General features: G+C 45.5%; 3 protein-coding genes across 3 annotated transcripts; 2 read left to right on the top strand and 1 right to left on the bottom strand.

The window, feature by feature from the left end:
• Positions 1-9,432: 9,432 nt before the first annotated feature.
• LOC120674030 (potassium channel AKT1-like) lies at positions 9,433-15,180 on the top strand. Its single transcript, XM_039955089.1, has 11 exons — positions 9,433-9,942; positions 11,065-11,430; positions 11,571-11,628; positions 11,721-12,038; positions 12,138-12,383; positions 12,485-12,583; positions 12,731-12,763; positions 12,850-13,035; positions 13,407-13,604; positions 13,690-13,765; positions 13,973-15,180. Exons 1-11 carry the CDS (start codon positions 9,746-9,748, stop codon positions 14,860-14,862), a joined length of 2,667 nt encoding a protein of 888 aa, XP_039811023.1. The 5' UTR covers positions 9,433-9,745; the 3' UTR covers positions 14,863-15,180.
• Positions 15,181-18,223: 3,043 nt separating this feature from the next.
• On the bottom strand, positions 18,224-22,282 carry LOC120674149. Its single transcript, XM_039955284.1, has 7 exons — positions 21,759-22,282; positions 20,930-21,237; positions 20,073-20,795; positions 19,534-19,662; positions 19,207-19,410; positions 18,716-18,916; positions 18,224-18,611 (listed from the first exon to the last, which is right to left on the bottom strand). The coding sequence occupies exons 1-7, from the start codon at positions 22,024-22,026 to the stop codon at positions 18,486-18,488; spliced, it is 1,959 nt and encodes a 652-aa protein (XP_039811218.1). The 5' UTR covers positions 22,027-22,282; the 3' UTR covers positions 18,224-18,485.
• A 3,429-nt stretch (positions 22,283-25,711) lies between these two features.
• LOC120676059 lies at positions 25,712-26,892 on the top strand. Its single transcript, XM_039957277.1, has 2 exons — positions 25,712-26,513; positions 26,612-26,892. Exons 1-2 carry the CDS (start codon positions 26,107-26,109, stop codon positions 26,799-26,801), a joined length of 597 nt encoding a protein of 198 aa, XP_039813211.1. The 5' UTR covers positions 25,712-26,106; the 3' UTR covers positions 26,802-26,892.
• The last annotated feature ends 770 nt before the right edge of the window (positions 26,893-27,662 follow it).

The raw sequence follows: 27,662 nt of genomic DNA, 5'->3' as shown, positions 1-27,662 counted from the left end.
ATCTCCGTCTCCTTCCCGTGCCCGGCCCTCGAGCTCCACCGCCTCCACTGCCGCCGTCGCGTCGTTCCTCTCCTCGTTCTCTCTCCCCCAGCCTCGAGCGCATCGAGCGCCGCCGTCCCCGGCGCTGCGCCTCCCTCCACCTCCCTGCATCGCCGGCGCCCTCCTCCCTGCTCCGACCACCTCGCCGGCCTGGCTTGCGCCGCCCCCAACGGCGTGGCCTGGCCTGCGCACGGCCTGGCCTGCACGGCCGCGGGCCGGGACGGCGGAGGTCGGCGCGGGCTCGGCGAGCGGCGCGTGCGGCCGCAGGCCGGGGCGGCGACGGTCCGCGGCGGGCTCGGCGAGCGGTGCGCGCGGCCACGGGCGGGGGCGGCGGAGGTCCGCGGCGAGCTGGGCTAGCGGCGTGCGCGGCCGCGGGCGGGGGCGGCGGAGATCCGCGGCGTGCTCGGCGAGCGGCCGCGGGCGGAGGCGCGTCCTGCCCCTCCTCCGCCTAGTCACGGGCGGCGCGGGGGGCGGCGGCGGCAGCGCGCGGGGGTGCGCGGGGCGGCGGCACGTGCTGGGCTGCGCAGGGGGTGGCGGCGGCGACGCTGGGGCTGCGGCAGCCCGGCGCAGGCCGGCGGTGGGGGGCCGGGCGTAGGCCGGCGGCGGGGCGCACGTAGGTCGGGGCGTCGAGCAGATCCGCTGCGGTGAGGAAGAAGATAGGGTGTGACCCTGACAAGTGGGACCCATGAGTACTGTAGCAAACGGTGTCAAATATACCATCTGACCCTTTTTTTTCCAATCCCTCCAACCAAACCAAAAAATGGGATGGAACCAACCCAACCTAAAACTATTAACCAAACATGAGATGGATTGGAGTCATCCCAAAACAAAGGATGGAACCAACCCAACCCACTATGTCCCGGAACCAAACACACGGATACATCACAGAAAAGGCAAGGTCGGCCACACGATCCGAATGGGGCCTGTGTTCAATACTTTATGTTCATCTTATTTGAAGTTTGAATGGCAATATCTTAATGGAAGAGACCAAGAGGGTCTCTCTCTTGGCATAACGCAACAGCAAGTTCACATGCCTTTCCATCCTCTTGGCGAAGATTGGGCAGAGCTAGCGAGCTAGCTAGCCATTATTCGCTTCATCCATATGCCAGCCCCCATCGGTGTGCACATCTCGTTTGACCAACTTCACCAACTACGCCAGCACAAAGCGTTGGCGCTACTAGCTTTATTTCATTTTCCGCGACTCGCCTAGTGCTGAAGAAATCGCTCTCCATTGAGTGATTCCCTTTCTCCTTTTTTTTTTTTGAAACGTTTGAGTGATTATTCCTTTGGTTGTATGCCCATTGTGCTTGGTTATCCTCCGGACAGTTTCAGATGCCCGAAGATCAAATGGCAATATGTGCGATAAGCAAGGCGCTAGCGTAAGACCACTGATATGTCTGAAGATCAAATGGAATAACTATACTTTTGGAAGCTGTAATGAACTACGGCGTGGCCTTCCGAATACCGTGCAAATGCCTGAAGTCTCAGGTCGCACGCAATGCAACTAGCTGCTCCGAGTATGCCATTATTATTCGGCTCTACTATATGATAAGATAAGCGAGAACGCACCCGTCATCTTCATGCAGCAGCCGCAGCAGCAGCAGCCTGATTTTCACCGTGTGTGGCCCACAAGACGACCGAGGTGAACACTTTCCGGAACAAAACAAGTAACAGTGAAAATTGAAACGACTGCGTGACTGCAAAAGAGACGCACATATATCCTGCGACTTGCACGGGTTCAGACGATGCCGTACGTGCTCGGCAGTCAGCACATAGAAATAATTGTTTGAACGGTTAGATCGATCGAGAGGGAGAGCGCAATTTGGAGAGGGGAAATAAAGCAGGGCAATCCAGACAGGGGCTCGATCTAATTGCATGCGTGCGTGGCTGCTCCCTTGCATAGGAAAGAGGGCGATGGGACACAACCAGAGAGCCATATCACATCAAGATGATGATGATACATGATGACGACAGAGAGAGATTGGAGGTTTTTTGTACAGGTAACCTAGAAAATTTACAGAAATGCTATACGAAAAATAACTTAATATGTATAGCGAACATAATAACTTTTACAATGCCATATAGGGCCTTAAACTTGTCATGGAGTGTCATTTAGGTCCATGAATTTTGTAAAAGCATATTCGGATCCACAAACTTATCAAAATATATCATTTAGTCCAAAATGTCAAAAATAACCATAAGCAATAGTAGGGACATTTTGGGAACTTTGGACATAGATGATGCATTTGACAAGTTTATGGATCTGAATATGCAATTTTCTAAGTAAATTATCCAAATTACAGACCATGACAAGTTTGAAGATCTCCAGTGTATTGCACTCCTGAAAGATATATCGAAGGTTCAAAGTTTTAGGAATAGCTGTGTAACACGATTTTGGGTGTTTCCATGTGTCCTTTTAATAACAGCAGTATGATTTTTATATGACTGTGTACTTATCCATTATTCCTTCCTTACAGTTTTGCCTTCCTTTTTAATATCCGAGTATGAATGGTTGGTATTGGTAGACATATTCTTGCTATGGGTTGAATGCTATTGCTCATTATGCCTATTAGCGTACTTGACACACCACTCTACCACATTAGGATGACAACGACGTGACCTTGGAAGTTTATGGTTAGTTTCGGGCAAGGGAGCCATGGGAAAAAGGAGAGGGCGTGGAGGGATAATTGTGGGCACGCGTGGTTAATTAACCAGATTTAGCAACACCACCGTGGCAGAGTTGTGTTTGGTGGAGCCCGAGCGGTGGTTGTTGGGGAGTGTTAGTTGGTGACGAGGTGAGGCACTACTATGGAGTCCCGACGAGAAGTAATAATGGATAGATTACCCTATTAGAGCAGCTCCAAAAATCTTTCTAAATTTCATTCTCTAAATCATCATTTGGAGAGTCATGTACATAAAATCGCTCTCTATTCATTTTCACTCTCCAACAATTTTTCTATATCTTGTTTACACTCTAGAGAGCTATTTTCACTATCTATCTTTGGCTAGCGAGAAATCCGGAATAGATAATAGCTATATTTGGATAACCATTTATAGAAGCTCTTGGATGCTATTTTTTCATCAAAATCTCTGTTTCTAACAATTAGGATGAATATAGAGAGTCTCTTGGAGTTGTTTTTAGCAACAAAATGGAAAACTTCTGTAGTGATGAAATTACGATATAACGCTGCAAGTTAATAATAGGGGTGTTCTGCAAGAAACGGACTAAAGTTGGAATGCCTTGCATGTCCATCAAATTACAGCATCACCTGGAGATGCAATGGAATACATCTCAGGAGCACCGAGCATCCAAAATGTAAGGGCGAGGACGCAACCACCTACAAAGCCAAACAGATCACGCTAGCTTACTATAGTTCAAAACATCATTCCTCCAAAAAAAAACTTCAAATTATTTAAGTTAATGTAAATTGGATGTCGGCCCGTACATGTACAAACGCGTCCTGTCAATAGCGGATGCTAATGACGGGATTAACTAACTAAGCCATGTGTTAATCATGTGCTTAAACTAATTGACCACACACTAATTATTTCTAACACAAAGCACAAGACATTCAGCCAAGGCATAGAAACTGAACCATGCATTTGGGATCCTCCGGAGAAAGGGGGCGAGCCCCCGACTCCACCGCACGGATCACGTTCGCTCGTCGCATTTCGGACATGTGTCGGCCTTGGCCTGGCTGCCCGTCAAAAGGCTCCGGCTGCGATTAGCCAACCGGCCGGGAGGAAAGCGTGGGACGATGAGCAACGCCGCCACCTGCCCACTGAACGAACCCCTGGTGGAAATAAGTGGCAGCATGCCCCGGCAATCAAAACAGATCGATCGTGTGGTGATGGTGATGGTGATGCGACCGTCCAAAGATCTGCCTGGTCGGGGCGGAGCGCATGACATGCTGCGCCTCTTCAGTCAATCAGTCTCCGGGGTGTCTGCCTGCCGTTACAACATATCTATCGGCCAGTGCTCGTGTACGCTCTACGCTGCATTATTGGGCGCCGCTGCCGGTAGCTAGATGCCCAGATCGGTATTGGTCGGTATTGGTGTAACGAACATGGCCCGTTTAGACCATTTCGAGTGATTTTAGTGATTAGATAACAACATAATTAATGAGATTAATGTGTTTGTCAAGTGTATCTCATCAGGTCCCAAGAAAGAACTCAAAGAAATGCCGAATTAGACGAGTTCTGCAAAACTCAGTGGGGTCGGATTATCCAAATCAGCCAAATCGGATAAACACACCAAAAAAGCCGGATGATCCGACGCCATAAAACAAACCCTCGGATGATGTACCAGAGAGCATGTCAAGGCACATCAGGAAAAGTCTTCAGGGTCGGATGATCCGACGCGTGACACTTGAAGCGTCGGAGTAATGGTCGGATAAATGATCAGAGAAGGTGTTTGGAGTTCAGGGTTTGCCCGATTGCACTGAATGATCCGACGCCTGGTTACAAGAAGGTCGGGCAAAGGCGTCGGACAAATGACGTCAGCGGTTGGTTTGAAAGTTAACGGCTACCAGGGGAATCTCGGTGGGGTCGGATGATCCGACGCCCTCCACAGAGCCACGTCGGATTATTCGACGCCTGCGTAGAAAAAGGTAACAGCTACTCAACGGCTAATCTGAGTTGGTGGCCTATATAAGCGACTCTCCCTGGTCATTTGAAGTTGCTGGAGTTCAGAGAAGACCCACACACATCCAAGAACATCTTCAAGCCAGCCTAGAGCTCAAATTTTCAAATGATTAGTTCTTAGCACACAATTGAGAGAGGTAGTGCTAGGTTAGCTCCTTAGTGAGTGAAAGGCAAGGTTGTGTACCTTGTGAGCTGGTTCTTGAGTGGACCAAAAAGTATATCTCGGTGAGCCGGCCATCCTTGGAGTCTTGGTGACTCGCCGGCAATGTCTTCGACCCTCCGGTTTGGTGTGGAGCGGCAACGACAAGCTTTGTGTAGGGGACGTGGAGACCCCCTTCCTTGGTGGAGAAGCTCCTTAGTGGAACCCGGGGCCAAGATGACCGTAATTGTGTTCACGGAAGAGATTTGGTGGCCGAGAAGCAATACTCTTTGTGAGTGCTTCAACAACGTGGATGTTGGTGTGCCTTTGTGGCTAACCGAACCACGGGATAAGTCCTCGTGTCACAAGAGTTTGCATTCTCCCATCCCTCTTTAAGTTTCCGCATTTACTTATTGCAATCTTTGTATGCCTTTACTTTCTAGAGTAGAATCTTGATAGGATTGGCTATAGGTTGCATAACTCTTTTGAGATGAGGGTTTTCACACTAGAAAAACACTAGTTGCACATCTAGATAGTATGTCTTAGTTTAATTTATGTGCAAATAGTTGGAGCTTGAGGTTAAGGTTTTTAGTTTACCTAATTCACCCCCTTCTTCTCTTAGGCTACGAGCACCCGATTCCTTTCAATTGGTTGGTTGATCCCGGTCCCGCACCAATTTTGAGCACTCAGACCAATCTTAATGGAAGTATTATGGAGTGTCATGAAAATTAAATTTGTTGACATAGTAGAAAAGAGAGAAAGGAGTGGTATAGGACATGAGAGAAGTGTGTCATCATGACGCTCCTCCAACTCAGTTATCTAATTCACATTCTTGATAACTCTACGATGACACTCTTAACTGAGACTCGCCTCAGCAGTCACCTAACTCCCAAGTCCCAAGGGCCGGGCTTAGACGTTTTTGACCTTTTGTTTCATCAGCTGTTTTTCTGTATTGAACACAGCACATGGATTAGTGTGGCATGCATGTCCCAGTAGTAGCTGGTGGTGCTGCACTGGTGGGTACGAGGTCGGACCCCGGCCGGCTGATGCACGTCGTCGTTGGTTGATTCCACAAGTCAACTTGGGCGATCGAGTTCAAAGACAGTGCTCATGAAGCTTCCACCGGGGCCGGCAAATGCATGCAGCGTAGCTCCCACTTTCCAATTCGCGCAACCTTCACCATGTGCGCGCGCACACGCGCGGAAAGATTATTATTGGAATTGGAACACCCTGCGTGTGGGTGCTCGCAATTTAATTAATCAAGCAGCTGCAGGGGCGCATTATATTAGTCGAATCTGGAAGGCACTTTGAGAGTTCGTACCACAATGCGATTGTGAGCTGACATGAAACCGCGTTTGCAATTCGAATTTTTTAAGCTTGGCTTGAAGATTTATGACTTTCCATACGGTTTTTAGATGGAGACAACAAGACTCGCAACTATATATGTAGTTGATTTTTATTTAAATTTTTTTGTGCGTCTAAATAGTTACCCAAAATTTTATGCACCAAGAACCGGAAAGAGTGAAATTGTGTGTTGGGAGATGTGCGGAGAGGAGAGTTTGCGCAAAGGATGATAAACGTCAGTATCCATGCACCGCCGTTTAGTGGCGAAGTTAGAGCAAATCAAGGGGTGCACTCATCTTGTGGGTGCATAGAGTTGAGCTGTGGACGGTGCATATATGATGAAAAATGGGACAATCACTAGCTTTGATTATTTCCATGGGTGCATTGGCACCGGCTACTTACAATAATGTAGCTTTGCTGTTGTACCTAACTGCCAGTTTCGATACTAGTAAAGGGCTATATCTTTTAAAAAGAATGACTTATTTCGTTCTACTGTTCTCCTCAATCTTTTCAAAGTAAAGGATATCACTTTATTGTGTTTGTAGCTTGAAGGCAGAAATAGTGGTGAAACACGTTGGGTCCACTTGCCAGTTTGTCACCACTTCTTTTATTTATTTATTACTCTCTCCATTCATCAAGATAAAAATTCTTTTTCCTACAAAAGATCTTCAAAATTATATTATGACATCCAATTTCCATATCGATGAATTGGTAGCTACTATAAAATGAATATTATATTGAACAGTTATATTTTTTTGGCACTAATAAACATGAATATACCCACATGTTCTGTATGCCGAATTTACTTGGAAAGCTTTTTTTTAATATTATCATAAACACACTTTTGACCACAGGGGATAATTTGACAATTTGCCACTCAGAAGCTTGTAAAGTTTTACTTTCTACAAAAGTGGGCGGAGGGATTGCCTTTTTCTCCTAGGGTTGAAAGTTACAATTGAATTTATGAATCAGAGGTAGCTTGGGGTTGCGTAGCCAAAGAGCCAAACCACAACGGCATAGAAGCCCCAAATCTCCTCCCATCAGCCCGATCTCTTTATTCGTTCTACCGTTCAAGATCTCTTTATTCGTTCTACTTCACTGAACCCCCGGCCTAGAAATAATCCAACTCTATATGTACTCTACCTCCTCTTGATGAACATTAGTACGCCCATGTCAACCTGCCCTCACTACTCATTGTCCAACATATTTGCCTGCTCTTATGCACGGAAAATTTCATTAGTTAGGTAAGAATTTTGACTTCCTATCTATGCTTATACATCATATTGCTATATTTTCCAGCTACATTACTAAAATTGAAATCAAATTTTCTCGTCAACTCTTCCCGTGCTTTCGTTATTTCTTAGTGTGTACATCACATTGTCTTAAATTCAGGCCAGTACGCAAATTTTTTTGAAGAATTCCAGTATGCAAATTTAACATACCAATTTTTGGTTTAGCCATGACTAAAGATTTTTGGTTAGCTAATTTCTATAGATGGTTGTTATTAGCAAAAATAGAATGCTATGTGAGCATTGGAAGTGAATAAGCGAACAAATAATATAAACTTGGTACACAAACTTTTCTCACAAGATGGTATACAAAACATTCCCCGATACTCCAATATGTGCTTCAAATGGAGTGTGTACTTATCATACAAGGTGCGTAAAGGAGAGAATCAATCCACGACTTTAGCCCTCAAGGAACCCAAGAGAGCCTCATGCATGGCATGCAAAGCCACCGCATAATTCTGACAACATGTAGTGGAGGAAGGGATAGATACACCTTTCTGAGATACTCCATACGGATCCTGTAAGCAGTAGCGTCATGGTTTTTGTTTTGTAGATAGCATCATGTGTACTCAATGTGCAGGCGGGGCGGGTTGTGGCCAGCCACCAGCCCACAAAGCTCGCCGCAAAATAATTTTTGCGGGTTCGCAACTGCCATCTAATCAAACGATATCTGGTTATGTATCTTGTGGTCCTTGCGGTCTTGATGGCGGAACCCGCAAAAACCCGCATGTCGTATGCTCCTCCGCAAAAACCTGCAGAACCAATCACAAAGACCAGCCGCACCGCAGGCCTGCAGCAACAGCTCTTCCGAACCTTGCGCCAAATCCAGGGATTAAGATTATTGCTCGAGCTCTTTATTAAAAAAAAAAGATTATTGCTGGAGCTAGCTACTCGCCTGAGTTGTCTGCGATGCAGGTCAACTACTTCGCCCAGAATTTCTTCAGCGAGAAAGAACATCAGGGCCAAGGAGAAAGAAGGCAGTGCTGGCGTACCTGGTGCTCACCTGGTTGCGTTCCTCCACGCGGCCGGTCCCGGCGAGCGTTCGAGGCCTTCGAGAAGCACCTGGCCAAGGAGGAGCGAGGGAGAACCGCAAGGGGGAGGCAGTTCGGGCCTACGCGACTACGAGGATTTCGACGGTGGCGGCGGCGTGGATTTCCATGGGTGGAAGAAACGTGAGACGAAGACGAGGCTGCGGGTTCTCGCGGACCTGCGCTCTCGTCCGCGGGTTTCGCAGGCGGGTTAGCATCGACCCGCAAAGATACGGTGGCGTTAAGCTACACGTGGTGTGCATGCATTGTCCCGCAAACGATAGTAATCTTGGTTGATTATGTATTTATGTTGCCAAAACATCTTTTGTCGCGATATATCGAGGCATTAAATTTATGAAGAGGCATATTGTGCGACGTGATTTATATTTGAAGCAAAGGCATTGCTGCTGGTTTATTGCAATATAGATATCGCGTCTGCTGATTTACCGGGTTCCAAACGGGGGTACTCACGTGACACGTCGGACCCAGGGTCTTCTTTTTTTATCTCCTTTTGATTTTGATGAGAAGGTTGGACCGCTGCTTGCCAAACGGCCGGCGCGCACAGCCGAAGGGGCTGTTCGGCTGATTTAAAAGCTGGCTGATTTTGGCTGATTTAATAATACCATGTGAGAAGAAATAAGCCAAAACAAGCTGAAATAAGCCGGGAAAAGAAAAGCGAACAGAGCCGAAACCACTGGTTGACTGGTGGTATCCCTGCTCTGGCCTCCTCCTGCCGCTGCCACGCCCAGAGCCCCAGAGGCACATCGAGCCGCGCCGCTCCCACGGGAAACGCCGGGTTCCCCCCGTGCCAGGCGCCCAGGTGCCCGAAAGGGCGCGCGCGCGGGCGGCAGGGGGTCACGGCCAAATCCGTGTCCCGGAAAGCCCGCCCCTCCCGTGTCCCGTCATCCATCCATCCCCGAGCCGACCCGCTCTCCCTAAAACTGCCCCGAGCGCGCGCGCTTGCTCTCGCACCCAGCTCCCTCTCTGCTGCCAAGCCCAACCGACTCCAACTCTCCTCCCCTCCCTTGTCCCCCCTCATCTCCATCGGCGGCGCCACCGCCACGGCCACGGCCACCGCCCGAGGATCGAGAACAGGTAGGATAGGACACGAGGGAGAAAAAAAAGGTCTGGCCAGGGGACCCGATCCGCGATCGAATCGCGCGATTTGGGGGTGCGGGCACGCGCGCCTCCCCTCCCATCTCTCCTCACCACCACCGTAAAACCCAGGGGAGGGTTTATCGCGCCGCCGCCGGGGGCTGCCAATGGCGGGGTGGGGGGCCTCCAGGGTGCCGGCGGCGTGCGCGCCCTGGGGCGCGGGCGCCGCGATGGAGCGGGAGCTGTCGCGGGACGGCAGCCACTACAGCATCTCCAGCGGCATCCTGCCGTCGCTCGGCGCGCGGAGCAACCGCCGCGTCAAGCTCAGGCCCTTCATCGTCTCGCCCTACGACCGCCGATACAGGTCCGCCGCCCGCTTCCCGCCTCTTCGTTGCCAGTTCCGAATTTGCAGCTCGGCGCAGCGTGTCCTGCGCTTTATATGTCATCGCGCGTCACCCCTTCCCTCGGCGGCGGTCTGCGGCCGCGCGCTGGGTTTGGCTTTTTGTCGCATTGTTTGCTTCTGGCTCGCCGACGGCTAGCTCTGGCAGGTGGCAGCTTCGATATTGGTCACGATGGTGGGCGAGGAGAGTGGCTTGTCTTGTAATTCTGTCTGATTGGAGAAAGCGGACAGGTTTTCTCTTCATACGCAGAATTCCAAGTGGTTTATATACGGAGAAGGGTGGCTTCCTGATTTTGGCCATTCTTTTGTTATTTATTATTCCTCGAAGTCATTTATTTATGTTCCTTTTTTGTCGGCAATTATCTCGGGTGCTTAATTTTCCTGAATAGAAACTGATTCTGATTTTTAAAGTGATTTATTGGTTTGACTTGGACCGAATAATTGCTTTTGTTTTTTGAAAGTCAATAATCGATTAGTTTATGTTTTGCTTTTTATGGTACTAACCCTCTTGCTCTAATTTTGTTTACTTGGGACTGCTTAGGTCGTTGGTTGCTGCTTTAATTTTTCTTTTTACTTCACAACACAGACAAGAAAGGCATGGTATCGATGGTGATGTCTCTGCATTTCTTGTACTCACGTTTTGCGCCTCTTTAGTTGTAAAAAAAGTGCAGTCACGGGATTCGGGTGGAAAACCTTTTTGAATCGTTCGGGAACCAGCGAGTTCTTTAGTTACGGCTGGTGGTATGCATGTGTCTTCCTAGGGTAGCTTTTGATTTGCCTCTGGTGGTATGATTGATCAGTTTTTCTTCAGAGCTCCTTTTCGAAATATAATGATCTACTGCAAGTTGGTTCGAAAAAAGATGGTCTACTGTAAGTAGCAGTAGTCAGTAGTAATCATAGTCATTGTAGCACCAACTCTAACTGGCAGAAACAGTAGTAACTTATATAAATTCTGCAATAATGTCAGACAAATATATTACATTGATTTGCCCTGTGACAAGGATAATTTCGCTGGTAAAAAATAAGTCAGTTTAGTTACAACAAAGGAAGAAGCAATTCTGATATGCAGTTGCTAATTCTATGCAGATCCTGGGAGACTTTTCTCATAATTCTCGTTGTCTACTCTGCATGGGTTTCCCCATTTGAGTTTGGCTTCATTCGGAAGCCAACTGGCGGTCTAGCTATAGCGGACAATGTTGTGAATGCGTTCTTCGCAGTGGACATCATTCTTACCTTCTTTGTAGCTTACTTGGATAGAATGACATACTTGCTTGAAGATGATCCAAAGAGGATAGCTTGGCGGTATACTACTAGTTGGTTTGTTCTTGATGTCGCCTCCACCATCCCAACAGAATTTGCTCGGAAGATACTACCTCCGAACCTCAGGTCGTATGGATTTTTCAACATGCTTCGTCTGTGGCGTCTCCGTAGGGTCAGCTCTCTCTTTGCTAGGTATGTTAATGATGGTATACTTGTATGGGAGTCTAATTCTTCTTTTATCTCTAATTGTCAATGCGGATAGTGTCATTATACCATGTTTTTGTCTTGTTAGTGAGAAAAATTAATGTTTTCATCTATTTCTTACTTGCTAGATTGGAGAAGGATAGACACTTCAATTACTTCTGGGTTCGATGTGCAAAGCTCGTATGTGTAAGTAATCAGAACATTTGATAATCTCCTGTAAAAATCCTACTATTGTTGACGACCTGACATCCTATATCTACTTATCTTTGGTCTTGCAGGTCACACTTTTTGCAGTGCACTGTTCGGCATGCTTCTACTATCTTCTTGCTGATAGGTATCCTGACCCAAGTGATACGTGGATTGGCAATTCGATGCCGGATTTTCATCATCGTAGCTTGTGGATTCGCTATGTAACATCAATGTATTGGTCAATCACTACTCTCACCACTGTGGGTTATGGTGATTTGCATGCGGAGAACACAAGGGAAATGATATTCAACATTTTCTACATGCTATTCAACCTTGGATTGACTGCCTATTTGATTGGAAACATGACTAATCTGGTCGTCCATGGCACCAGCCGTACTCGAAAATATGTGAGTTCTTTTTTGTCTACTATCGGTTGATACCGACATCTAACAGTCATATTAAAGCTGGGTCTAATAGATATTTTTCTCTTATGTTTTGGTCTAAAGAGAGATACAATTCAAGCAGCAACCAGCTTTGCACTAAGGAATCAGCTACCGCCCCGACTGCAAGATCAGATGATCTCACATCTTAGCTTGAAGTTCAGAACAGATTCAGAAGGCCTTCAACAACAAGAGACCCTTGATGCGCTGCCTAAGGCGATCAGATCCAGCATTTCTCAGTATCTGTTTTTTAATCTTGTCCAAAAGGTTTACTTGTTTGAAGGGGTGTCAAACGACCTTATTTTTCAACTGGTGAGGCTACTGGAATTCCGTGCTATTTTATCCTTTTAAAATATTTTTATACTGCTTGAGTATGCACTGATCTTGTTGTTCTATGTGATTCTGTGGAATAGGTTTCAGAGATGAAAGCTGAATATTTTCCACCGAGGGAAGATGTGATTCTGCAGAATGAAGCACCCACTGACTTCTACATTCTAGTTTCTGGTAGTGCGGTAAGAATACTGTTTTGACAAGTCTTATTTCCTAATTGATTTAGTTACATACCAGTAGAGTACATTTGGAAAAAGTAGTAGTTGTGATTTCACTAGGACTGAGACCAAGATCACATGATCATTCTAACATGCTTGCCACTTTTGCAGGAGTTAATAGAGTCACAAAATGGTGCAGAACAGGCAAGTCTTATGTTGCTTTGATGTTCAAGTGGAAGTGAATTTATGTATCAAAATTTTTCTCAAGGTTAGTATGCTGGTAATTGCAGGTGGCTGGAGTGGCCAAGTCAGGAGATGTCGTTGGAGAAATTGGGCTTCTTTGCTACAGGCCTCAACTATTCACAGTTCGAACAAAATCCTTATGCCAGCTCCTCCGTATGAATCGCACTGCCTTTCTCAGCATTGTGCAATCCAATGTTGGAGATGGAACAGTAATAATGAACAACCTTATTCAGGTACAGGAACCACATTATTCTTCGTAATCTTCTTTATTGTTGCATATTAGAGTTATATTAGATTTTCTTTTTACTTGTAGAGTTTGGTGATAAAAAAGACAGGAAATCAACATTCAGATCAGTGCCAATTATTGAGCCTGTATTATTTTGCTTAAGAATATGTGGAATTGAATATCAGACAATCGCTATACCATGTATGAGCTTGTTGACTATTGTGGCTTGGTTTTCCCTTTCATACTCCAGAGAGTAATCAAAACAACAATAATGGGAATGTACTTTGAGAAGTATTGCAATACTATTATACCATGAGAGGTTTTGAATCTGATCTAACGAGATTCACTGTTCCTTATTTTCCCTTGTTTTGGGTACAGTTGCTAAAACAGCAAAAAGACAGCAGTGTAATGGCGGGCGTTCTGAAGGAGATTGAGAACATGCTAGCACGGGGTCATTTGGATTTGCCAATCACCCTCTGCTTTGCGGTAACAAGAGAGGATGACCTTTTGTTGCATCAACTTCTGAAGCGTGGTTTAGATCCAAATGAATCAGATAATAATGGGCACACTGCACTGGTTTGTATATTCATCAACGAGTAGGTGTTTATCTGTAGATTTTTATTAATCAAGGAATTAACAATGTTCATTTCATTGTTTACAGCATATAGCTGCTTCCAAAGGAAATGAGCAATGTGTCAAGCTTCTTCTAGACTATGGAGCTGATCCAAATGCTAGGGGTATGTATAAAACTGTAATTATCCATCTTCTACAGATAGGCCACAACATAGCAAATATACCACTTAAAAGGTTCCTCTGAAATTGTTATCAGTCGGCAACCTATAGAAAACTAAATTTACTAGTATGCGAATTTACTGTTATATCTTGAAGTTCATGTAGATTGAACATTTCCTCTCACTGACATGCCTATAACCCTTGTATTACAGACTATGAAGGAAAAGTGCCGTTATGGGAGGCTTTGTGTGAAAAGCATGATGCAGTAGTAGAGTTGCTAGTTGAGAGCGGTGCAGATCTATCTTCTGGAGACACGGCCTTGTATGCTTGTGTCGCTGTCGAGGACAATAACACTGAACTGCTTAAGGACATTATCCGTTATGGTGGCGACATAAACAGATCAACGAGAGATGGAACAACTCCACTGCACCGTGCTGTCTGCGACGGAAATGTTCAGATGGTTGAACTTTTGCGGGAACACGGAGCTGATATTGATAAGCAGGACAACAATGGCTGGAGTCCAAGAGATCTAGCTGAACAACAAGGCCACGACGATATACAGGTCCTGTTTAAGACTAAATCACGGGTAGCACCAAGTCGCCATGTCTCGAATAGCAGGGTGGCACCTATGCTGATAGGGAGGTTCAACAGTGAGCCCTCGATGCTAAACATGGACCATGAAAATGCCGAAGTACGCAGAAAAGTTGTTCCACAGAAGCTCCTCAGGAAGAGGGTCAGTTTCCAGAACTCCCTTTTCGGTGTCATTTCTTCATCCCACGCCCATCAGGACACTGGTCTGCTGTCGAGAGACCTTGCAGCAACAGGTAGTCCTAGCAGTTGCCGTCACGAGTCCCTCATCAGGGTGACAATTAGCTGCCCCGAGAAGGGGAACACTGCCGGGAAGCTCGTGCTCCTACCACGGTCGATGAAGGAGCTCCTCGAACTAGGGGCAAAGAAGTTCGGCTTCATGCCTAGCAAGGTCCTGACGGTTGAGGGTGCTGAGATTGATGAGGTGGAGCTTATCAGAGATGGTGATCATATTGTTCTCGTCAGTGATGACTGGGTGCCAAATGTTGCACAAACAAGACCTGACAAGAAGTGAGCGAGCTGTGCTCTACTTGTAATTTCACAGTAGAGGAAAATATGACCTTGTTTCACAAGCTGGGCGATTGGAAAGTAATGATTAAAGGCATCAATGAAGTTCTTCCAACTGAAGAACTGGCGAGGATGTGGCGGCATGCCCACCTTGTAAATAAAGTATAACCATGAAGTTTTGGTCCAGCTTGGAAAAGAAATTGTAGTTAGCGGGTCCGGTAGTCTGTAGTTCTCTCATTTCAAGAGTAGGGGTCCAGAAAATGTAAGTAGTGTTGACCTGTTTCAGATTATGTTCAGTTTTACATGATTCTTTTTTTTTTCTTTTTGTCCTTGAGATCAAGCTTTCCCTGAAACCGACAAATATACGTGAGTGGTGAATTTATGAGATACTCCGACAATCAAAACCCCCAAACTCAGACTCAACATTACCTATAAAGAATTTTGAACCCCTTACCTTGTCAAATCAACGCGTTCCTTCCTGTTTCAGTTTTTTTTTTATTGGTCTCTCAGCCTCAAGATATATGCACGGTGTATTTCAGAATTTCATTCTTTGGTGGGCTAGTAGCCCACTATCATCTTGGATGGGCTAGAGAAGTCGCCGGCAAAAGCATTTTTGTTGGTTGGACAAGGGAGGCCTGGATCAGAAAAGCCCCAGCTCAATCTTGGATTTTTCGTCTTTCTTTTTTATTTTATGTTCTAGTTGTTTTCTCTACTTTGCTAAATATTTTTCCTCAGGAAAGTTGGCTAATTATTGTTATCATCTATGATCATTTGCTAGTCGGACATCTAAAAGCAAATGGAATTGTTTTTCGCATGCACGCCTCAATCAAATTGTCATCCATGGAAATGTATCCACCTCTCATCTCATATGTGATATATATGCTTGTGAATTTGTGTGAACATATTATCTCAAATAATTTAGAGAGTAAAGCCCATTTGACCCACCTGAAATAGTCGCCAAGTTCCCCCCCCCCCCACCCTAACTTCAAAACCGGATATCCTACTCCCCGAACTCTCGAAACCGTTTGATTTACCCCCGGGACCAAAACCACCCTGGTTTCCACCACAGCGGAGTGGTTTTTCCTTTTTCTTTTCTCCCTCCAACATTCATAGCAAGACAAAATAGTTAAATGGGCCAAAAAATTAGGTGATAGGAAAAATATTTTAACTATTTTTAGTTGGAATGCAAAATTTTTTGAATATGGGTAAATTTAACTTTCATTGAATTTTTAGGGTACCAAAACATGCTCCAAAATTTACCAAATTTTAAATCTAAGGTTTATTTTCAATTTAGTTTATCATGTTAATTTTATTTGACTAATGTTCAATAGCAATATTTTAAGTTTGTTCGTAAAGGGTAAATTTGCACCAAATTTGATTATCTTAATAAAATTTTGAAAATTTCTGTGGAACATGAGTGAAATAAAATTAACATGATAAAATAAGTTCAAAATTAACCTTAAGTTTCAAATTTGATAAATTTAGAGCACGTTTCGATACCCTAAATTTTACCCATATTCAAATATTTATATTTTAATTTTTTTTGCATTCCAACTGAAAATAGTAGTTAAAATAGTCTCCCTATCACCCACTCTAGCTCTTTAAAAATTTTTATAATTTTTAGACCCATTTAACTTTTTTTTCTTAATATGAAAGTTAGAGGGTGAAAAGAAAAAGGAAATACCGCTTCGTTGTGATGAAAACCGCGCGGGGGGGGGGGGGGTGTAACTCAAACGGTTCCAAGAGTTCGGGGCGTAGGATGTCTAGTTTTGAAGTTAAGGTTTTTTTTAATTTGGTGAAAAGATCTAGGGGCAATATAGACTTTTCTCTAATTTAAATGTATGCAAGTGCCGAGTCAAACCTTTATTCTGATGATTATAGTGTTGGAGTGGAGTCTTTCCGATTTGAATTATCAGTTCCCGACTGTTGCCAATATGATTTCGATCGAATTGTTTCGCTTCCGATGTCCCGTATATCCAATTTCGGTTTACCGTTCGACCGTCCCGAGTAGAAAACAATTTTTCCCCCGACCACTTTCATCCCTAAACATGAGTACATGACCATGCTACATGAACTTGTGATGTCCACAGTTCTGTCAACTGAGCTGATAACGTTCCGTGCTTACAAATTCTGATCTGATGAACAGGAAACCGATCCCTCGGGTGTAAACAGCCAACTACCAATCTAAAGCATCTTATCGCAACCATTTACTATGCATCGCCTAGACTACAATTTCTGAATCCAACGCCTGAAGAAAAATTTACCTTAATTCGGCCAGCTTCTCCTCCTCCTTGCGCTCGAGAGTCGGGTTAGGGTCTTCAGGTTAGGGACTTTGGGGGTTTAGGGTTGATGTTGCTTCCCGGCTGTTGAGAGCCCTAGGGCGGCGGCGGCGGGAGCCACGGGCTGCAGGCCGTGGAGGAACAACCGGTGGGCCTGTGGAGGCGGCGGGGGAGTGCGATGCTTCTCGACAAAGCTTGTGCCGGAGCTGGTGGTGATCGGCGGCGACGGATTTGCTGCTCCGGCGGCGTGCAGAGGCGAGGGGAGGATGATGGTCCGTGGGCCGTTTGGTTCGTGGCCGGCGGAGCGTTGTCTTCATGTGATGGTTTTCGATTTCATCACCTTCTGCGATATCTAAACGCACCCCTCCCCTCTCATCGCGCCACGGGAATCGATTGTGAAGTTTCATTAATAATCTTCCAACTTCCAATCACCGGGTGGGTGGCACAATCAAAGAGCACTGGGGCTCCCTGAGGACCCTAGCACAGGCCATGTGAGGGCGCGTTTAGTTCCCAAAAATTTTCACCCAAAAATTTTCACCTCCCCTTTAAACACATATATGAAGCACTAAATGTAATTAAATAACAAAACTAATTACACAGTTTGGATGTACATGACGAGACGAATCTTTTAAGCCTAATTAGTGCATGATTAGCCATAAGTGCTACAGTAACCCACATGTGCTAATGACGCGGTCAAAGGCCTCAAAAGATTCGTCTCGTGGTTTCCAAGTGAGTTCTGAAATTAGTTTTTTAATTAGTGTCCGAAAAGTCTTTCCGACATCCGGTCAAAGTGCTGATTTGACATCCAAAAATTTTTGGATGGGGAACTAAACGCGCCCTGAAGCCTCTGGGGCGCCTGAGATTTTAAGATCTTCAAATTTATTTGCTGCTGCACCTGAGTCTCTGACCTTCCACCACTTGTCCTCATGCTCATTCAAAAGAACTGTTTGGCATCCATTCCCTACTGGATCAGGGAGTGGCACTGGCACATGATAGAAGCCACAAAAACAATGAGGGCATGTGCTGTGCAGTTTAGTTTTGCTACCCTGAAAAAGGCTTCAATTATCTCATCCCTTTCAAGCAGACAAGGACAGGAACACAGCAAGCATGTGCTGTACAGATTCAACTTGCTCGATTGAAATCATTCAGGCAAATCATTACATGTGACAAAAAAAAGAAATCTGTGGAGCTCTAGGAACCCTTGAGATTTTGGGTCAGGCTCCGCTACTTCGCACTACATTGACTCACACAAACTCACACCAACTAGAGGGGCCTACTCAGTGTGGAGGACAGAAGCACAGGGAAGAAATGAAAGGGATGGAAGGGGGGGAGTGAATGAATCAAGTAAACATTAGAGTCTTTGCAATGAATCTTCTGACGGTGCCAATCTAGAAATGAAAGGAGAAAGCGCCGAGAGTAATGCCTTGGGGCACTCCTCATGTGGCAAATGTCCACATCCCGATATTGTTACTATCCTCTGCGCAAGTAGAATGAAGTAAATTGTTAGGATTACCAAATAGGTAAGTCCATAGCAAAATCTTGTGCTCGACTAATAGGCAAGTCAGGAAGTGGGTTACTTACAGAATTTACAAGTTTTGAAGCCATAGCTTGCGCTGACTTCACAGAAACAAGAGCATCCTCAGAGCCTGCTACCACCAGAACAGGGAGGTCTTCCACTGATTTTAGTAAATCAGTCGCCCTTTTAGATGATAGGACCGTAGAAAACGAAAGACGGCCCACTTCATGGAGTGCTTCATCCCAGCCCTCAACAAATAGCGGAGCCTAAATGCACAAGCAGTCGAAGTCAGTCAACAGTTCAAAGTTCAAAGAATGACCGAACATGTGCATTTACAATAGTACTCCGTTCACATGGACAGAACAGGAAGACCATTGATACAGATCAGTTGTTAGAATAGTAAGATGTAAGAAGACTTGATTTTTTTTTCTTTCCCAGGGCAAATAATGGTAGTCCAATAAACAGACGATAATCTGTATCAGATCTGTAAACAAACTTCCCAAAATTAAGCATGAATGAACATCAATGGTTTGACAAGATTAAAAGGTATGCTTACCTTGTACAGGTTAAGAACATCTGTTGTCAACTTTGTGGCATCATACCATGCCCGTCGATTGATCACCTGAGTTATTTCAGTACGCAGAAGAGGACGGACCATGTGCTTTTTCCTCAGAGGTGTATGCAAGAGTATACGAGCGAATGCAGGAATGACTTCTCTTGATAAGCTTACACCTACAAGAACAACTCCCTTCACCTCAACCTGCAATTGCAAAAGCAAACAAGTAACATTCAATACAATCTTACATGATGTATTAGCTTCCATCCAAAATAAAATGAGACAACAAGAAGCTAATTTTCTCCAAAGGGAAGTTATTCAAGTTACCTTTATATGATGTCCACAAGTGCGCAGCTTCTCGGCAGCTTTCAAGGCAAGCAAGCCCCCATCATCATGACCAACTAAAACCACAGAGCGCAATCCCATCTCTGAGCAAAATGAAATAAGAAGATCAACCTGCACATAATCATACAAAAATACATTGGAAATTTTTTTAGACCTCAATTAAATCTAGGGAATCTATGGTAGTCTTTCTAATAAAGAAACGTTACAAGCTATTAGTACAAGAACAAATCCAAACAAAATAGATATCACTGAAGTTGGAAACTACAAATGACATTCAGATGATAATACTCGCAACAGTAAAATAGTTCTAGCAGAGAAATATGATATATCATAGAGCAAAGGTAGACACTACTCTTAATAAAGTAAGTGTCTCAGAAACATTTTACTAGGGAGTCAAAAAATATAGATGATAAAATTGAATTGTAGGAGCAAACACCAGCTGCAGTAACTAGACTTGCATTAAGGTTCTTTTCTCCTAAAAGATGGGAAACATAATATTTTGAGTAGATGAGAAGGATCACCTGAGACTCTAAGTCGTATGGATTTGGTAACTTCTTATCTTCCCAGTCCTTTCTGCGAGGTCGAGATGTTAATCCCCATCCTGGGCGATCAAAGGCCAAAACATTGCAACCCACTTGTCGAGCTAGTAGATTAGAAACATGTCTCCACGAGAATACTCCTCCTCCAAATCCATGCACTAAAACTACAGAAAATCTACCCTGCCCTCCAGCCTCAAGGTCAAATCCCACAGTATTCAAATATATGTCACCACTGCCATCATCAAGACTCATAAGAGGGATCTCATCTGACAAAGTTGGAGATGTCACTGGTTCTACCAATAGTGGCGCATATAGAGAAGTTTGATGATATTGATGGCTAAAGCTCCTATTCAGAAGGCGGCGGGTATTAGAGGAAGCAGACGGTGGGCTCTCATGTCTCTGTCTTCTAGGAGAAATGCTCGATGAAATTACATCATGGTGAGTATCCCTTTCTGAAAAGGGGTCAGGGGACGAAGATAAGCAGGTTGATGGATCAGACATTTTGTAATGTACAGTGATCCCCTGGCAAGCAATGAACATGCTATCACTGTCTGCAAGAAAACTGATTGGCAAATCACGGTCATCATTGACAAGTGTTTTCCTCTTTGTCTCACTTTCACTCCTTGAGAAAAGCCTTGCACCATATGGTGTAGGAGATCGCGGAACCTTGTAGCATCCAGAAAAGCCATTCTTGTATGCTAAAATCTGAAAAGAGCAGAAAATGGTGAACTCGTAAATTACCCAATCATACATCAAAGTGCAAAACAATTATCCCTGATTAGTTTGCACAATTCATGAAGTGCTATTTACAAGAATAAGTGCATGACAGTCAGGCGTACCAATTCAGGGTCAATGCGGTGAATGAGAAGCTTCCGTCGAGCCCTGCAGCTTGTTCTGTAAGCAACGATAACATGGCCAAGAGCAAACACCAAGGAAGACAGAAAAAGCACTGGCATTCCCCATAGCTTCTTGAGATTGAGCTTCTGATCCGGCAATGACGGTGAGAGCTCAGGCCCAATGTCCTGCCCTGGACAATAAACTGAGGCCTTAATTAACAAGATGAGCAGAGAAGCCAGGGAACAGAAAGTTGTTGTTCCAAGATAAGGACCATGAGAGAGACCAGAAGTATCGGACATAAGGTATACACCTGAAGAATCAGCAGAACACATGGTTAGTCTTCTACTCTCAAATGAGAATAGAGAAACTTTGTAGAAAAGCGCGTTTCAAACTGTTCTCGGAGCTTCCCAATCTCTTACAACTAGTCCAGCTAAACAACTGACTTAGTTTAACTACATCCCAAGAAAAGCAAGCAAGCAACAGCTATACTCTGTGATTAATAACTGCAGATTTCGCCGAAAGCTCCGTCCAAGCAAAAGAAGACAAGCACAGACGTAGCAAGAATGTAGCTTTCAGATCACCAAATCCTCATAGAGGAATGCAAAAGATCTTAAGCCAATACCTACCCCCCACCCCAAATATTTTTTATAACTCTAAAAATCTTGAACAGACTCTACATCATCAGAGCAAATAATCCCAATGGGGAGGAGGAGGAGGCCAAAAAAGGAAATCCAACTCAAACGAGCGACAAGTTCCAATAGATTCTTGTCACTTGCCCGTTTTGAAGCATGAGTGAGGGCCTAGAAGGAAGTGGAAGGGCTTTCAACTTACAAGTAATGATGAGGGATCGAAGGACGGAGACGAGTGGTATGTCAGCGAGCGAGCTCCGGAAGCGGTACCGCTGGAGGTGGCCCCGCAGGCCGTGGCCGCGGAGGCATCCGAGGCGCACCTCGATCCAGAGCGCGACGGCCACGTCGCCCGCGGCCACGAGCGCCGGCGCCGACGCCACGAGCAGCGACGCCACCATGGCCACCATGAACCATGCGGTCCTCACCCCGCGCCGCACCCGCTCCGCCCACCCCTTCCCCGCCGCCGCCATCTCCCACCGCTCCGCACCGGCGCCGTCTCCGTCGCTCGCAACAGCCGCCGCGCGGGCCCCGCGAATTCCGGCGATCGCCGGCGGCCGAGGCTAGGCTACGAGCCGCCGCCGCGCATGCGTCGGGGGCAACCCCCGCGCGAGTGGGGGCGGGTTTAGGGTTCCGTGTGCGGTTCGGGCCTCCGGGACGGCGGGCGCGGAACAGCGAGGCGGGCCGAGAGAAGGGGGAGCACACTGCGAACAACGGAAGCGGCGGAAGGGAGACGAGACGAAGAAGAGGGGGAGAGGGTACTTATGGAACAGTGTTTTAAGATTTGTTTTTTATTTTGTTTTATTTTGTTGCAGCCTTGCAGGGCCTGTGAATTGTTGTGCTAATGCTGGCTGTCACTGTGACTGTGACTGTGACTGTGACTGGGTCATTAAGTTTTTTTGTTAAGTGTGGTGAAGTGAGCATGAACGGCAGGAGACGAGGAGCCAGCTGCTGCCTTTTTGTTTTTGTTGTCCGTATCCCAAGAGTTTTCATTGTGTTTGTTTTTGTTCATTTCCTTGTTGCTAGTTTGCTACTGTTGGCAGTAGCATGTTTCTGCGTATGGCGGCGACAGATGGAGTTCTTCAGTTACAAGAGGCCTAGCTGTTGCTTCTGCGAAAAGAAATTGCGTTTTCCTCTTCCTCTTCTTCTTTTTTTTTTTTGTCTTTTGGTTGTGACTAGATCAAAAGACATGCATAGAGCTTCCTGTGTAACTATGTTTTGTTACTGTTTTTATGTATGACACATATGGTGCATCAAGAGTTTAATTTTCGCTGATTTGGGTTTTAGTCACATCAAGTTTAGCTAAGTTTATGAAGCTAGCTCAACCCATTCTCACAATTTCTTTGTGTCTCAAAAATAAATTTTGGTATCTGTTTATAAGTTTGTTTTAAGCAATATGGATGTATCATAGTCCATTTAAGCAATATTGGTTCTCTTATCTACTGGAGCAGTTCGGATTCAATTGTGATCCACAGTAATCGAAAAAAAACTTATCATATCGAAACTTGAATCGCAATATTATGAGGAAGGATTCTTCGATATTCCTCTAGGCAAATCGGTGCAAATGCTTTAGCTTTCCATGAAACCCTGTAAAAAAGAAGAAAGCCATCCGTCTGCGCCGGCAAAAGGGGGTCGATCCCATGGCGACCCGGACTGCCAATACTACCCCGGCAGGCGGCGGCAGCACAGGAGCACAGCACCGGCCACCGGCCACCGGCCCGGCCCCAAACGGTCGGCTCTCCCCACGGGAACGGGGCTCGCGGGCGGGGCGCGGCGCGCGCGCGATCGCAGCCGTTCGCTGCTCCCCCGCCGCGGCACGGGACGGGCGGCTCCACGCTGCCCCAGTGTCCCCACTCCCCAGCACCCCGCCCCCGGCTCCTTTTCCTGCAGATACGGCGCGGGCCCCGCTCCAGCGTAGCCCCAGCCCAGCACATGCGCCTCGGAGGCCCCACTTCCAGCGTGGTGTGATTCACGCGTGGGCCCGGCTCAACCCCCTGGAGCATGGCTGCTGCCTGCTGCAGTGCTGCTGCTAATGGGGTGGTGTTTTTTTTTTCCGTTGGAGAAGGGCTGCTGCTAATAATATAGGAGTATTATTATAATGCTGGCGATCAGAGGTGTTTGGATTAGACGGGACCCGTTTTAATTTCTCCTCCGGTTTTCACCCTTATTTTTTGTTGGAAACAGGTGTTCCTGTAGTTAATTTAGTTTTCAAAAAAATTATATAGTACTTGTCACATCGAATCTTCGGACACATGCATTAAATATTAAATGCAATTGAAAAAATAACTAATTATACAGTCTAATTGATTAGCACGAGATGAATTTTTTAAGCCTAATTAGTCCATGATTGAACATTATTTGTCAAGTAATAACAAAATGTGCTACAGTGTCAAAACCCAATTTTTTTCACCAACACACCCTAATTAATCCCGGTTCGCGTGCAGACCTTGCCGTCCTGGCTTTGCATCAGAATAATCTTTTCATGCGTAACCACTGTGCCACGACGGTTGCTGAATGCATGATTATCAATAATTCGTATCCATTGTTTTTATATTTTTTGTGTTTAGTAGGGATTGGATGGGGACGTGAAAATATTCTTTATTTGCATGGCTACATTGATGTTTATTCATGCCAAAGAATGTCAATGTTACAGCTTGTGCAGGAAATGATTGATTGATATAAAAGTACTATTATTCTTAAGCAAGAAGCTCGTTTTTCTTATGGCCCTGTTTGGATCATGAGTTAGAGTTAGATTGGGTTAGATTGGAGCTCATCTAATCCAAAAGCATCCAAACAGGTGGATTAGATTGGGTTAGATGCATCTAATCTAACCCACCTTAAAAACTATTCCCTCTAAAGAGTGTTTATTTGGATTAGATTAGTGGGGCCCACCGTTTATCTCTCTCCCTGGATCAGTTTACGGCCGATAGGTTCCCTCCCGCACACCTCTCGTCACTTGTGCCCCCCTCTACAGACCCCCGCCGCCCAGGGCGGCCGCGCCCACCGGCCGTCCGTCGCCGAGTTGTGCCGCCGTCCGTCACAGAGCGGGCTCACTGACAGCACCTGCAGCAGGCGAACACAAAGCTGATGCATGAGCTGGCGGAGGCGAGGTCATCGGCAAGCTACGAGATGGAGTGCAAGGCCCGCGAGCTGATGGAGGAGGCGTGCTCGAAGCCCACGCGGGAGGTGGAGGAGGACCAGGTGGAGGTGGAGCTGTTGCGCCCAGCCTGCGCACAGGGGCAGATTTGCCAGCTGGGCTGGCAGGGCTTGAGCCCCCCAACCCTAGCAGCGCCTTTGGAGCCTTCCCTTAGTCCCCCCCCCCAAAAAAAAAAAATCGGCCATTAACGAAGGGAAGGAAGGGCTGGGAACGTCGAGAAGCCTTCTGGGCGGAGGTTGAAGACGACCTGGGCGTTTATTTTTTCCTATGCCTTTTTTCATTAATTTCAGAGGCCCATCACTTGGCAAGTAGCCCAATAGCAAATAAATAACATACTGAGTCCAGAGACCAGAGGCCCAGTAGTTTCTCACAATCTCACCTCCATCGCCGACACACTGATTGGGCGCCGCGCGACTGCGTGATTCGCGACACTCTCGCATGAAGAGGCGGCGGCGGCCGGCGGGCGGCCTAGGGTTGCGCTTGCGCGGCGCCGGTGGCCGGCGGCAGCAGCGTGGGTGCGGGCGCTGGGCGTGCGGTGACCGAGGGCCTCGACTGGTGAGGCGACCGGCGGCAGGGCCGCAGGGGCGAGATGCGAGCGTGCGGCGAGGAGGCGCGTCGACGTCCGGTGAACCAGGAGCAGGCGGCGACCGGCGAGCCGGTGTCTGGCGAACCAGCGGGCGGCGGTGGCCGGCCTGCTGATCTGGGCATCCGGCAGCCTCGCAGTTCCCCATTTCCCCAATCCCCATCGAGCCAGAGAAAGAGACAGTCAGACAGAGGTATTTTCTTTTTCTTTTTCTTTATTTTTCTAAACTTTCAAGCATGATGTATGAACACAGAATTAATTTTAAAATTTGATTATGATTTAAATTACAGATTGAGATTGTTCAAAATGTCTAAAAGAACATTGCACACATATTTCCCCAGTATAAGCGGTACTGGTACATCAGCAACTCCAGGCACTAATGATAGCACAAATCAACCAAAGATACGTAGAGTGGAATTTAGTCAATCCGATGTTGTTGGTGATCCAGGAAATCGCAAACCAATTGAAGAATATGCACATGAAATTAGAGACCAAGTAAGAAGAGCATATGCTTTGAGTGGTCCAACCCAACCTCGTAATTTTATCTTTCCTCGCAAATGGCAAACTGGTCAATGGAGATCATTTCAAAAAACTTGGTTTGATGAGCTTGATTGGCTAGAGTATAGTGAGAAGAAGGATGCAGCTTATTGCTTATATTGTTATCTTTTCTTTGATCCGGGGAAGCCTGAAAAATTTGGTACCTCTGTCTTTGCAAAGGATGGGTATGTTAACTGGAAAAATGCTAAGGACACATTTAATCAACACTCTACTTGCAAGACTCACAACAATGCTAGGCTAAAGTGTGATGACTTTATGAACCAGAGAACAAATGTCGGTAGAAAAATCCAGAGAATTAGCAAGGAGGAAGAGAAAAGATATGAGATTAGCTTGAACTCTTCTATAGATGTAGCAAGATTTCTCATAATGCAAGGTGAGGCTTTTCGTGGACACGATGAGTCCTCTACTTCCAACAACAAGGGTACATATAGAGAAATTGTTGATTGGTACAAAGACAAAGTTGAGATTGTCAAGGATGCATATGATAAAGGTGCAAAAAATTGCAAAATGATATCTCATCATATACAGAAGGACATAACAAAAGCATGTGCAGAGGAAGTCATGTCAATAATTATGGATGAGATTGGAGATAAAAAATTCTCTGTGTTGATTGATGAGTCCCGAGATGTATCAATAAAAGAACAGATGGCTGTAATTCTGAGGTTAGTAAATAATAGCTCTATTTTTGTATCTCGACTTTTACTTCTACTTGTACTTGTACACTTGTACTAACATGGAACAAATAAAATATGGTTTGCAGGTATGTGAATGATGAAGGGAAGGTGATGGAGAGGCTTCTTGGACTTCAGCATGTTGAGAGATGTACAACTGCTGCATTGAAAGAAGGTTTGGTCAATATGCTTGACAGTCATAAGCTACCAATCTCTAGGCTTCGTGGGCAAGGATATGATGGAGCTTCCAATATGAGAGGCGAATTTAATGGTGTGTAAAAATTGATTCGAGATGAAAATCCTTATGCTTTCTATGTGCATTGTTTTGCCCATCAATTGCAATTAGTGGTTGTTACTGTTGCAACTTCTACTCCAGCCATTGCAGATTTCTTTAACTATGTTTCTCTAATAGTTAACACTGTAGGTACATCTTGTATTTGAAAAGATGCAAAGCATCATGATGTGTTGTTGGAGAAGTTGGAGAGTGGGGAGATCAACACTGGAAAAGGTTTGAACCAAGAAAGTAGTCTAGCAAGGCCCGGAGATACTAGATGGGGTTCACATCTTAAAACTTTACTTCGTATTTTGGTGATGTGGGAAGCTGTCATAGACATTCTTGAGATAGTAAGGAAAGATTCTGTTAAACCAACAAGTAATGGGGGAGCATTTGGTTTAATTGGTAAAATGGATAGCTTTGATTTTGTGTTCATAATGCATTTAATGATACAATTGTTGAGCATCACAGATTGTCTGTCACGTGCTTTGCAAAGGAAGGACCAAGACATTGTTGAGGCAATGCATTTGATCATAGATGTGAAAGAGCAGTTGCAGGATATGAGGGATAATGGATGGGATCCATTATTCAAAAGAGTGAAAGAATTTTGTGATAAGAATGAGATTGAAGTGCTAGATATGGATAAGAAAATAAATGCTAGAGGGATATCTGCATGCAGAAAGCAAAAGGTAACAAACATGCACTTCTACCATGTTGAGGTTTTCCTTGCTGCCATAGATGCCATTTTGTCCGAGATGAATCATCAATTTGGTGAAGTTAGTTTAGAATTATTAGTATGCACAGCTTGTCTTAACCCAAGAAACTCCTTCTCTAATTTTGATGTGGATAAGCTTGTGAGACTTGCT

The sequence above is a fragment of the Panicum virgatum genome, chromosome 5N (genome assembly GCF_016808335.1).
Source record: "Panicum virgatum strain AP13 chromosome 5N, P.virgatum_v5, whole genome shotgun sequence".
NCBI classification, from domain to species: Eukaryota; Viridiplantae; Streptophyta; class Magnoliopsida; order Poales; family Poaceae; genus Panicum; species Panicum virgatum.
The sequence above is the reverse complement of the archived record's forward strand: the minus strand, read 5'-3'. Positions and strand labels throughout refer to the sequence as shown.